This window comes from Brachyhypopomus gauderio, chromosome 3 (genome assembly GCF_052324685.1).
Source record: "Brachyhypopomus gauderio isolate BG-103 chromosome 3, BGAUD_0.2, whole genome shotgun sequence".
NCBI classification, from domain to species: domain Eukaryota; kingdom Metazoa; phylum Chordata; class Actinopteri; order Gymnotiformes; family Hypopomidae; genus Brachyhypopomus; species Brachyhypopomus gauderio.
The window spans coordinates 6,894,160-6,905,792 of record NC_135213.1 but is presented as its reverse complement, the minus strand read 5'-3'; the positions used below and the strand labels follow the sequence as shown (position 1 = coordinate 6,905,792).

General features: G+C 45.2%; 2 protein-coding genes across 6 annotated transcripts; one reads left to right on the top strand and one right to left on the bottom strand.

The window, feature by feature from the left end:
• Positions 1-200: 200 nt before the first annotated feature.
• Positions 201-5,055, bottom strand: LOC143510131 (nipped-B-like protein A). Of its 3 annotated transcripts, none has more exons than XM_076999170.1 (4): positions 4,919-5,055; positions 2,594-2,646; positions 1,376-1,558; positions 202-1,052 (listed from the first exon to the last, which is right to left on the bottom strand). In XM_076999170.1, the coding sequence occupies exons 3-4, from the start codon at positions 1,544-1,546 to the stop codon at positions 684-686; spliced, it is 540 nt and encodes a 179-aa protein (XP_076855285.1). In that variant the 5' UTR covers positions 1,547-1,558; positions 2,594-2,646; positions 4,919-5,055; the 3' UTR covers positions 202-683. The 3 variants fall into 3 exon arrangements, with proteins under 3 accessions (XP_076855286.1, XP_076855285.1, XP_076855284.1); XM_076999169.1 differs by having other exon boundaries at positions 2,594-2,684; positions 4,919-5,037; XM_076999171.1 differs by lacking the exon at positions 2,594-2,646 and having other exon boundaries at positions 201-1,052; positions 4,919-5,030.
• On the top strand, positions 4,947-11,293 carry LOC143510130 (homeodomain-interacting protein kinase 2-like). 3 transcript variants are annotated; one of them, XM_076999168.1, is made up of 11 exons: positions 4,947-5,654; positions 5,956-6,329; positions 6,974-7,097; positions 7,734-7,853; positions 7,955-8,041; positions 8,318-8,499; positions 8,638-8,800; positions 9,019-9,095; positions 9,243-9,639; positions 9,910-9,967; positions 10,152-11,293. In XM_076999168.1, exons 1-9 carry the CDS (start codon positions 4,947-4,949, stop codon positions 9,397-9,399), a joined length of 1,992 nt encoding a protein of 663 aa, XP_076855283.1. In that variant the 3' UTR covers positions 9,400-9,639; positions 9,910-9,967; positions 10,152-11,293. The 3 variants fall into 3 exon arrangements, with proteins under 3 accessions (XP_076855283.1, XP_076855282.1, XP_076855281.1); XM_076999167.1 differs by having other exon boundaries at positions 9,237-9,639; positions 9,913-9,967; positions 10,152-11,292; XM_076999166.1 differs by having other exon boundaries at positions 9,237-9,639; positions 10,152-11,292.
• Positions 11,294-11,633: the final 340 nt, after the last annotated feature.

Here is an 11,633-nt window from a genome sequence, read left to right as displayed (position 1 = left end):
TCTATCTATCTATCTAGAGAATTTCATTACTTCAGTGTCTGGGCTTTTGTTGTTTGTTTGTCCATTTTTGTTTGTTTTAGCATACTTTTATTATATTTTTTTTATGATGTTTATTATGTAGACCGACACAAGAATGAGACATGAATATAAAGAGAGGTACAAAATGTATTGCAGTACGTGTTCCATAAGAGGCCCATGGGTCAGCCAGAGCTGGGGTGGCTGCTCTAGCAAACGCGTGGCCTTATACTGCATGCTTTACACAATAAATTATAGCCACGCTCTGTTATCATACAAAAATCAACAGCAGCTCCATAGAGAAGAGCCAAGCTATAGAAAGCCATCTGGCACTAAGAAAGAAAAAAAAGAATTTTTTAAAACATGAACAAACTAATTTTCTTCACCATTCAGTAAATATTTAAATTTCTTTTAAACAATATTTTCTGTTAAAATTTGATACAGGAATAGAGGAGCAGCACCCATACAAATGTTTCTCAAAACACCTCAGTGGCGTGTTATGACAACACACACACACACACACACACGCACTGCAAGCCTGTAGTGTAACTGATCAGAAGGGTCTCAAATGGGGAGATGAGGAATTGTGAGTGTGTGTTCACATTTGGCTGACGGTAAAGCTGTTGTGTGTGAAGAGTGTGTGTGTGTGTGCATGTCCATGTGTGAGATTAGCTGGGGTTCCGGTCCTTGCTGGCATACAGAGCTCTCAGCGTCTGAGCCAGTTTATGGCTAAGTTTGTTGGCGGTGGTCAGCGTGATCTTTCTGTAGATGATGTCGGTGAGGCGGACGGTCTCCACCCAGGGCACCAGCTTGCGTCCCTCCTTACGGCGAGCTTCGCTCCAGGCGCTGGAGAAAGACCCAGCCATCCAGCGCACGCTGTAGCCGTCCGCCGTGCGCTCCAGCACGCGGCCCAGCTGCGGTCTGTTCCGGTACTGTGGGCAGTGCAGGGCCACGATGTCCAGAGCGCTCACGGACAGGCTCATGTTAGCCAGCACGGCGTCCGCACTCTCCCCCGCCTTCCTCCCACGCCCAGACACCTGCAGGGGGCGCAAGCGCACAGTAACCCACCTGTGAGAAATCTCTCTTATTTGCGCTGTGACAATAAAGATAAACCTCAGTCCATAACCTGTCCAGAACACACTAATGTGAAACCTCAGTCCATAACATGTCCAGAACACACTAATGTGAAACCTCAGTCCAGAACCTGTCCAGAACACACTAATGTGAAACCTCAGTCCAGAACCTGTCCAGAACACACTAATGTGAAACCTCAGTCCAGAACACCATAAGTATATCATGTGTAAAGACAAACATCAGTCCTTTTTTTGGCATCAGTTAAATAATGTGTGCGTGTCCTTACTCCTGCTGTCCTCTCGTCCCCCTCACTGTCGTACTCGTCCATCTGGGCTTGGTGGTGGTTGTGTAGTTTTGCTCCACCTGTCCCCTCCAGCAGGGCGGAGATGGCTTTGTTCCGAACGGCAGCAGCGTTCTCCCCTACCTCCTCCTCTTCATCAGGATCAAGATGTTCCATCAACAGCTTAAACTGCAACACACACACACAAACACATATCAGCATTCACAATTGTACACAAACATGTCACATTTGACAGCAGTTAAGGGCTAGAACATGCTCTGTCAGTTCACAGATTTGTAAAATACCACAAGTACCTATGTTTAAAAGTAGAAGTGGCCATCATGTGACTGGCTGACCCACTTCTACCTAGGTAACCCTTCATCTGAGAGACTATACTAAAGACGCCACCTTTCCCACTATAAAACATTCTGCAAAATGAGTCTTAAAAAGCCAAGTAAACACACCAATAACCAAAATACAAATGGTCAGTTTTACCCCATTTCTATGGTAACCTCTTGAGACACACTTAGCCCCACTGGGCATTGTGACCTCCAGGGAAAGACCACCATCTGTCACCACGTATGGTTTAACACAGGATCACCAGATCTGTCACCACGTATGGTTTTACCAGATCCTGCAGCCCCACAGGAACCCCACATCCTGCAAGCCCCACACTATTAACACCAACACCATTAGTGTAAAGGCAAAAAAATTACTTGGGTATTTACAAAACCAGTCAATGCTACAGAGAAAATTATAATATCTTTATAATATAGAATAAAATGTAATACTTAATACTAGTGGTGGGCCGTTAACGCCATTAACGCCGATAATGTCGGCCTTTATCGGCGTTAACGGCCCACCACTTCTTAATACTCATCTTATTATAAACAGATAATAATGATAGCTGTACACTATATGGCTCTCCTAGCCTGCTAGTGCTAAAAGAGAGCTTATATGAAGTCTATCAAACAGACTCTGCTCAACTTTAGCCAGCTGGTGTTAGCAGCTAAAGAAAACTAGATAGTTTGTTTGGGAACTAGCAAAGACTTCCATGTCTTATCTATCAGAGGCTAGCAGGGCTGCTAGAGTAAGTGAAAATGTGAGCTGACCACCATTTTAGCATGTCATTCTTCTAAGATATAAATAAAACTATGAAGTGAAGTCTTTGACTTACAGCAGAGCTATAACATTAATTAATGTTATATTTTAAAAAGGTCTTACCGTTTTTAGCTGGAGTACAAAAAGTTGGGGGACAGCAGCTCAAAACGTGGTGTCTGGAGTCCATGAGGTGAAAAGTGGGTGGAAGTGTAAGCTAATTGAAAACAACAACCACCTAATGAGTAAAATCTATCAATTTTCTGTATCCTTGAAGTAGGCCTAACCAATAAAATTTAAGTAAAGTATACTCAATGTGTCACAGTTAATTTTATTAAAGCAAAATTGTGTAAAATACAATTAATAAACACATTACATTTGTTGAATTAGACTCAATTTGATTTTTAACTACAACTCCTTATTTATTATGTATTGGTAACTTTTAATTATTTAGTAAACATTAATTAACCCCAGTCCCACTTTTTACAGTGTATGCTAATATTTTAATATGTATAAATGATAAATAAAAGCTTTGCAATTTAAGCATGACTACAGTAAGTGTAAAAAAATATGCGCACACTGAATAAGAGTATCAAATACTTTTAAGACATGTTTGCGTTGCATGAATTCATAAAGCAGCTTTGTTTGTAGCCAGATACATATATATGTTATAGCTGTTTAAAGGAGGGAGCACCTTTAACCTGAAGAATTAGAATTGAGCTGTTTTATCAGAGACAGGATCGTTGCAGCAAATTCTGGGCCCTATACACTCTCAATGTCAGTGGGCCCTTATAAATGCCAGTAAACGAGGCACATGAGCAAAATGGGCTCCTCTCCCTACTCGGGCCCTGGTTAGTCAGGTCCACTTTTCCCCCCACTACCACACCCATGATCAGAGATATTCAGAAAATACATATCAGAGATGATTTCAATAAAAATCATAAAAGTGATTGTGATATAATAATGCTAAGATTGAATCCAATGACTTTAACCAGTAATTTAAAAATTAGTTTTCTACGTCGTACCCCACATACATAAATTACAAGTCGGTTGTGCTCCGCTAATTATGAGGGGCCCGTCTAAACCAAAAATGCCAGGGCCAATTTTTTGTCCCAGTCCAGCCCTGCCCTCATATGTGCTTCTCTGTTAAAACTCTCAATGCAGACAGACACTAATCAACTATAACTCTTTGCCAACCCAGAGTGTAATAATGCAGGAAAAAATCAGTTGTCTTATAAAATATTCATGTTAAGGAAATTTCTACTGGATCAGGTTTCCTAGATTATTGTGATTCCGCTAAAAACAGGAAAGCTCCGTATACACACGTGAGACGAACACTGTCTACAGTGCATTCTCCCCCCTCAGTTTCTCAGTGTGTCCAAATGTACTGTGAACATGTGATAACGGAGTAAAGGAGATCGGACTGGCCTCTCTCCTCAGAGTTCCTGTTATATACGAGACTCTCTTGCTTTTTTACTTTTGTAATAAATCTCTCTTTTAACCACGTCTGGGTCCTCATCTATTTTCAGGAAATTTCCACGACAATAAGAAATACCATCCTCTTGTAATTCCAATGGGAAACTCGAGAGCGCATGAAGACGTTAAGATTGTGGGTTTTGAAAAGAAACTGCCATTAAATAAAATATTTGCCAATCCTAACCAAACTAGCATATATCTTAATTATATATGAATAAGTCAACAATCGTATTACCAAACACGGTCTCGCTGGGTTATATAGATATGTGTGTTACCTTTTGTGTACCTTTATGCGTTTTGATTTTTCAGCCCGTTCATAACGTTTAGTATTGTATTACAGTTATCCAACACAACTCCCATGTGCATGCAAATATTCAAAGAATATCATATCGTTAAATAAATAATATATGGTTTATTTGTAATGTCTGATTTCAGAATCTGGATTCATTATTTGGGTATCCTATTTGAAATGACTAGGTCATTGTACTGCTTTGGGTACTGATAATGTGATCGTTTGGGAGGGGGGGACTAGGTAATAACTAGCTAGCTAATTGGAGAAAAAGCAAAACTATAGCTGGCTACCCAAACACGCACATTTACAACATTGCTGTTGTTTTGTGTATTGTTTTGAACTCAAACATTACGACCTTATATTTGATCCTATATGCTAATAAAGCAGCGCTGCAAAGCGCGTTGTGGTGCGTGTTACCGTCACGAAGAATCCGTAGAATTGTAAAGGATATTTCCTGGAAACCGCGTTTATATTACGCGTTGTCAGAAACACAACAATATTTATGTTTGATTCCCAATGAATTCCGTCTTGTATTCTACAGATATTTCTTCGGAAAGATTGTTATAAAGTTAGCTTACCATACGAGCTAAATACGATTTCAGATTGTTCGTTTAACCGTTATCTACCAGTGTTTTAGTTTTAAAGTTATATATAACCCCTAATTGGATTTTTTTGTAAAGTACCTGTCGAAACGAAGTAGATTTGACAAAAATGGCCGGTCGAGGTCAGCCTAAGAGGAGAAGGTTATCATCTAAAGGTTTGACCTCCCAGCTCCAAGTTTTATCCCGGGATGTGAGCGGTCAGGCGGGTGAGAGCAGCTACTACCTGCAGTGCCCTGACCATACGGGGGCGCCCTCTCCCGCGGATTCAACATTCAACCCTAACTATAACTCAGCTGCCGTGGTCTCTCCCTCCTCTGGAGCCGAGCACAGGCAGACTGGGTTCTGTGCTGCCAACATCACCAGCAGCATCTCAAGACCTTCGTGGTCTTCGTCCTCCTCTTGGTGGCCTTCATCCTCCTCTTTGTGGTCTTCGTCCTCCTCTTCATCTTCGCCTAGCCGGCAGGGTGTAGACGTAGCGTTGGCCTCGCAGAGTGGCAACGCCTACCGGAAGCGCGGTGGACTCAAGAGGAAGAACAGAGAGGCAGACAGCAGCGACAGTGTGCTGACCCTGGAGGAGCTCTCCGCCCCTGGGCTTTCCAACCGCATGGCCTGGGGCGAGGCTTCCACCACCATCGACTACCATCTAGAGCAGCACGAGGTCCTCTGCTCTGTCTCCAACAGATACGAGGTGCTGGAGTTCCTGGGCTGTGGGGCTTTTGGCCAGGTGGCCAAGTGCTGGAAGCTCGGCACCAATGAAACAGTCGCCATCAAGATCTTAAAAGATCACCCTTACTTTGCCCGCCAGGGCCAGATCGAGGTGGGAAAATTGTGCCTGATTTAACTGAGGTTTTGAGAATCAGTTGTAGCCCTGATTCTGATGTTGCTTTGTTCCTGCTCTAATAAGATGTAATAGGCTGATATTGACTAAGACTGTGCAGTTTGTAATCAGGGGTAATTTCCCTCTGTAAAAGAGCATCTGTCAAATATAGCAAAAGTAAATGTCTGAAGGGAGCCATGCAGTAAATGGGTTGATGTTATTGAGGTTACGTAACATATTAGCCCTTGAACGCTGTGCCCACGTGAATTAACGCCTGTCCCATCTTCCCCCATCTGCTCAGATGAGCATCCTGAGCCGTCTGAGCACGGAGAACGCAGACGAGTTCAACATTGTGCGCTGGTACGAGTGCTTCCAGCACAGGAACCACATATGCCTGGTCTTTGAGATGCTGGGGCAGAGCCTGTACGACTTCCTGAAGCACAGTGAGTTCAGCCCGCTGCCGCTGAAGTACATCCGGCCCATTTTACAGCAGCTGGCCACCGCGCTCTTGAAGCTAAAGAGTCTGGGCCTGATCCACACCGACCTCAAGCCCGACAACATCATGCTGGTGGACCCCGTCAGGCAGCCGTACCGCATTAAGGTTATCGACTTCGGCTCTGCCACCCACGTCTCCGACGCCGTGTGCTCCTCCTACCTACAGACCAGATACTACCGGTGAGTGATGCAGCCTGAGGGGCGTTGGAAACAGACGCATGGTAGCGGGAATTGGTTCCTCTCGAGTGTGCTTGAGAGTTGAACTGCCCGTTGCGGACGGCTGTGGTGACACGGCTATTCAGTAAAATCGTGATAAGCCTTACGATGAACTGCAACACGTTTGATTGCCGTTTGATTTATAAGTGATGTATTTTTAACTGGATCATGTATGTGTGTAATTTATCCAAACACCAATGAATATCCTAATATATTCAGTGCCTGAGAAGTTAAGATGCTCTCAGCACATATAAAAATGTTATTTTTGGTTGGTTTTATGCTTCGGGCTTTGGTAATATCAGTATAGGGTAAGTGTACTGCTCCATTGTAGTTACACCATGGCAGTGTTGTTCTGTATTTACGTAGTGGAGAACAACACATCAGTATGTAGTGCCAGTGTGTTGGTGAACTTGGCTCCACTCAGGTTACTCTACTGTAGTAGATGGGTAATGCACAGGCCAGTATTGCGCTACCAATTTAAAGCTTAAAGCTTTTACATTTTCACTAATTAATTCATCACTCTGTGTTAAAGTGAGTACCTTTGAATCACAACAAACTAGAGTATCATGCTAGACGTTATGATGGACGTTTTTGTGTTTTTGGTCCAGATCGCCCGAGATCATCCTGGGTCTCCCTTTCTGCGAGGCCATTGATATGTGGTCCCTGGGCTGTGTCATCGCCGAGCTCTTCCTGGGCTGGCCCCTGTATCCTGGAGCATCTGAATATGATCAGGTCAGCCCACGGGCCTCGGACCAGAACCTCGCCTTTCTCACGCTGTCCTTATTCACGAAGCATCAAAGAACAGCGCTGATTCAGAGTCTGCTTTCCCACCTCCTTTCCAGAACTTCCTCGCTGTGTAATAAAGATGTAAATCTTGTTTGGGAGAAGAGTGGTGTTGCTAACGGTGATGGACACCCTTAAACTATGCAGCTTGTTAGCTGGTCCCTGATGACTGGCAAGGAAGAGACTATGAATGATTTTTGGGGAACCAACAAAACAATGAACTCAAATGTGATCTTTGGGCTCTTTAGGTCTGAGATGTGTTTTCTGGCTGTAATTGGTAATCTAATAAGAGCTGTTTACAGTAGTGCTAGAAATATTGTCTTGCAGTGGAAGAAAATCTCTGGTTTTATGACAGTGGAATTCTAAGCTGGGTCCAGGTGAAGTTCCCAGTACAACAGGGTTGACTGGTGCAAGGTGTTTTAGGAATGCGAGGCCCTTACGGCTTTGTGGCCGTAGTGACATGTAGGGTTCGGATTTTTAGAGTAGTTGTCTTTGCTAGCTCGTCTTCAGGATCCATATATGAACGTAAAATAAAGTCATCCCATCATACCATAAAATCATACCTCCTGTGTGCTGTCGCCGCAGATCCGGTACATCTCCCAGACGCAGGGCCTTCCACCAGAGAACCTCCTGAGCGCGGGAACCAAGACCGGATGCTACTTCCACAGGGGCTCTGGCTCCAGCTACCATCTGTGGAGACTCAAGGTCCCCCATCCTTCGTGTGCCATGTGTTCGCTTCATAAGAGAATTGTAATGGCACCTGACGGTACACCTGAATATTTTTTTTCTGCTTCTATGTTCCCCAGACGCCTTTGGAGCATGAGGTGGAGCTTGGCGTCGAGTCCAGAGAGACCAGGAAATATATTTTCAACTGTCTCGACGACATGATGCAGGTTAGTTGTGCTCTTGTTCACCTTATCGCACGCTTTGCATCACTGCAACAAAGAGCACAAAGAGCACTAGCTGCTGGTGGAGCATGTAGAGAAGGTCTTGGCTCTGAGTTCAAGGGTTTGAGGGTTCGTGCTCTCATAATAAGTGTATGTAAGTTGCAACAGCGCCTTAGAAATGCAGAGAAACGCACGCCGATTTTGCTGCTGAAACAGCATCTTAGGCACATCGCCGCCCTCTGCTGGCGCATAATATAACCTACCGGTTCGTCTCCCATGCAGGTCAACATGCCCAGTCTAGAAGGCAGAGACATTCTAGTGGAGAAGGCTGACCGGCGTGAGTTCATGGACCTGCTGAAAAAGATGCTGACGCTGGACGCAGAGCACCGAATCACGCCGATGGAGACCCTCAGCCACACGTTTGTCACCATGGCTCACCTTCCCCACCTCCCTCACAGTGCACAGTGAGTGTGTACAGGGCCGTCCCTCCGTCTCACACAGTCCTGCTGTGTTCCAGCTCCGACACACGCAGGACGGTTTGCTTGTCGATCATTATGCAGGGCTCTTTGTCTGTCTCACTCTCTCTCTCTCTCACTTTGCAGTGTAAAGTCCTGCTTTCAGAACATGGAGATCTGTAAGCGGACGTGCACGGGCTTCAACAGCAGCAGAGGCCTGTTCGGCAGTGGAGGCGGGGCCGGGGGCGCGGCCAGTACTGACGCCAACCTCCCAGTCACCTTCAACAGCCAGATTGGCCAACACAGCCAGGTGGGCCTGCCAGCACAAGCTTGTAGTGTGTTGCACCAGTGTCCCCAAACCTACAGCTCATATAAAATGACTGCAGGCGTTCAGATAAGAAATTACTCACCGGAACTGTGTTTTTCAGCTATGTTTGAAGGGTTTTGTCATTAAGTACATTTTGCCCTGTTTGTTGGGTGTGTGTGTGTGTGTGTGTGTGTGTGTCCTCTGCCACGCACCCATATCAGCCCATCATCATCTGGGACATGCCCAGCATCATTATCATCTCCAGCGGCACAGAGGACGACGCCAACCTGCCCACCAGGTGCACTCCCTGCAAACTCCGTTGCTCCGCCTCCTGAGCCTCTGAGCTCGGTGTTTGCTGCAAATTCCTTTGATGAGTTCCTTCATATCGGTCACCCTTCTGCTTGGTCACCTTGTGGTTTTTAAACGCCCCCCCCCCCAGTTGCAGCGTGAACCAGCGGGTGGATGACATCAGCTGTGGGACCGTGCGGGACTCTGACTCGTCCACCTGCAGCCTGCTCAGCCCCAGGCACCTGCTCACCTTTATGGACAACGTCACCAAGTCGCTGGCCATGGCCATGGCCTCGGCGAAGGCCCTGCCCTGAGAGGGCAGGGCACCAGGTGAGTCCTCGTCCCAAGTGCTCTGCCTCTCCCATCCCTCCGGCTCTGTCGACAGGCCTCTGCCGTGCCATTGATCAATGTCTCACATCCCCATATAGAGTCGAGCGCCGCGGCCTCCGGGCGGTCCAAGAAGACTTCGGTTGTGCCCCCTGCCAGAGCAGCCCTGCCCGACGCTGAGAGACAGAGCCGCGTCCACCAAGTCTCAGCCTCTCAACCTGAGCCAGGTAGAGCGTCTGTAGAGCAGTTTGCCTTCACACGCTGCAGCTGCTGTCACACTTCGTAATACACTTCACACTGGCCCATAGAAATTCTCAGCTTCGCTTTGCTGTCTTATCCACACTCTGCTCATCAGCTTCATTTAAGATCATTTTCTAGTAGGCCTGTCGGATTGCAAAGCTTTGAGTCTGACCGGTGCATTGATTTGCTGGAATACTGTATATGTTGGCCAGAGTATGTTGTATATATTCACAGTTTTATATATTCACTTTTCCCAGCAGCAGCACCGGCGTCCCACTCCCCAACAGTCATAGTCAGAGAGACCCTCAAAAAAAGGTTTGTTAGTACTTCAGGTTTTTAAATTCCAGTTCTTGTATGTCATGTCTTGTTTTGTACATCTTTTATGTCGGTGGGAAGTGCTGTTGTCAGCTTATTTGTAAAAATCTGGTGTAGACCAGAGTGTAGTTCAGCTGGGGTATTGATATCTCACTGCCATTTTGTGTCTTGGCTCCTCCTACAGGTCCAGCAGTCTGTGATCATCTCATGACAGGTCAGGAGGCCACTCCCCCTGGCGCCAGTCCAACTACCCCTCAGACTCTTCTTACCTGAAATAAATGGGCTTTGAAAAACTGATTAAGATGATGGTGGATAAGCCCATGATCCACTGGGTCCTGGACTACCTGTCTGCTAGACCCCAGTATGTGAGAACTGGAACCTGCCAGTCTGATCGTCTGGTCAGCAACATCGGTGCTCCACAGGGAACTGTGCTCTCCCCCTTCCTTTTCACCCTGTACACCACTGACGTCCAGTACAGGTCTGACCACTGTCACCTTCGGAAATTTTCTTACGACTCAGTGGTGGTTGGGTGCATCAAAGACGAACAGGAAGGACAATACAGAGACCTTGTTGACAGATTTGTTGGGTGGTGTAAAAGGAACCACTTGATCATCAATGTGACCAAAACCAAGGAGATGGTGGTGGACTTCAGAAGGAAGAGGCCCACAATCTGCCCTGTCACCATCATGGGTCAGGACGTTGAGCTGGTTGACTCCTACACTGATGCTTTCTGAGACGACTCAGGTCCTTTAATGTGTGCAGCAAGTTGGTGGAGATCTTCTACCAGTCTGTTGTTGCTGGTGCTATCTTCTTTGCAGCAGTCTGCTGGGGAAGCAGCATCAGGGGACTGATGGTCAGACAGAGGAGCACCTTTAGCAACAGACTCATCCAGCTCCACTCCAACAAAGATCGGTACAGGAGCTCATTCGTGCCAACTGTGATCACACTGTACAACAGCTCTCCACTGTGCCAGTCGTTATTTCAGTGGAAGTGTTTAAATAAAAAGAATTTATTGATACAATTGAATGTGTGAGTGCAATCAGTGAGATATTACAAGGCAAACATGAAAACAATTGGCCCCAGCGACACTATTTTTGAGCTTTTTTTGCACTCTTTTGTACATAGTCATGTAAAATGTAGGTAACATTGTTCTTTACCACTGGAAATAAGTGGCAAAACAAAGAGCCATTTGACTGACTCTTTATGAAGAGCTGAGCCAAAAGATCCGGTTCCCTAAAAAGAGATGAAATTCCCATCACTAACTGGTACTTACTGCACAATTCTGATGCCACTATCTTGCACATTTCATCTTCAATCTCATGTAATTTTGATATCTATTGCTTTCATACTGTTATTTCATATCTTCAAATCTATTTAATTCTATATATATAATATATTCATTACTTCTGATACCATAATTATTGTTCTTGCTCTCATTGTAACTGTGCTGCTGTAATAACCAACTTTCCCTCTGGGATTAATAAAGTTCTATCTAACTATCTATCTATCTATCTATCTATCTATCTATCTATCTATCTAGAGAATTTCATTACTTCAGTGTCTGGGCTTTTGTTGTTTGTTTGTCCATTTTTGTTTGTTTTAGCATACTTTTATTATATTTTTTTTATGATGTTTATTATGTAGACCGACACAAGAATGAGACATG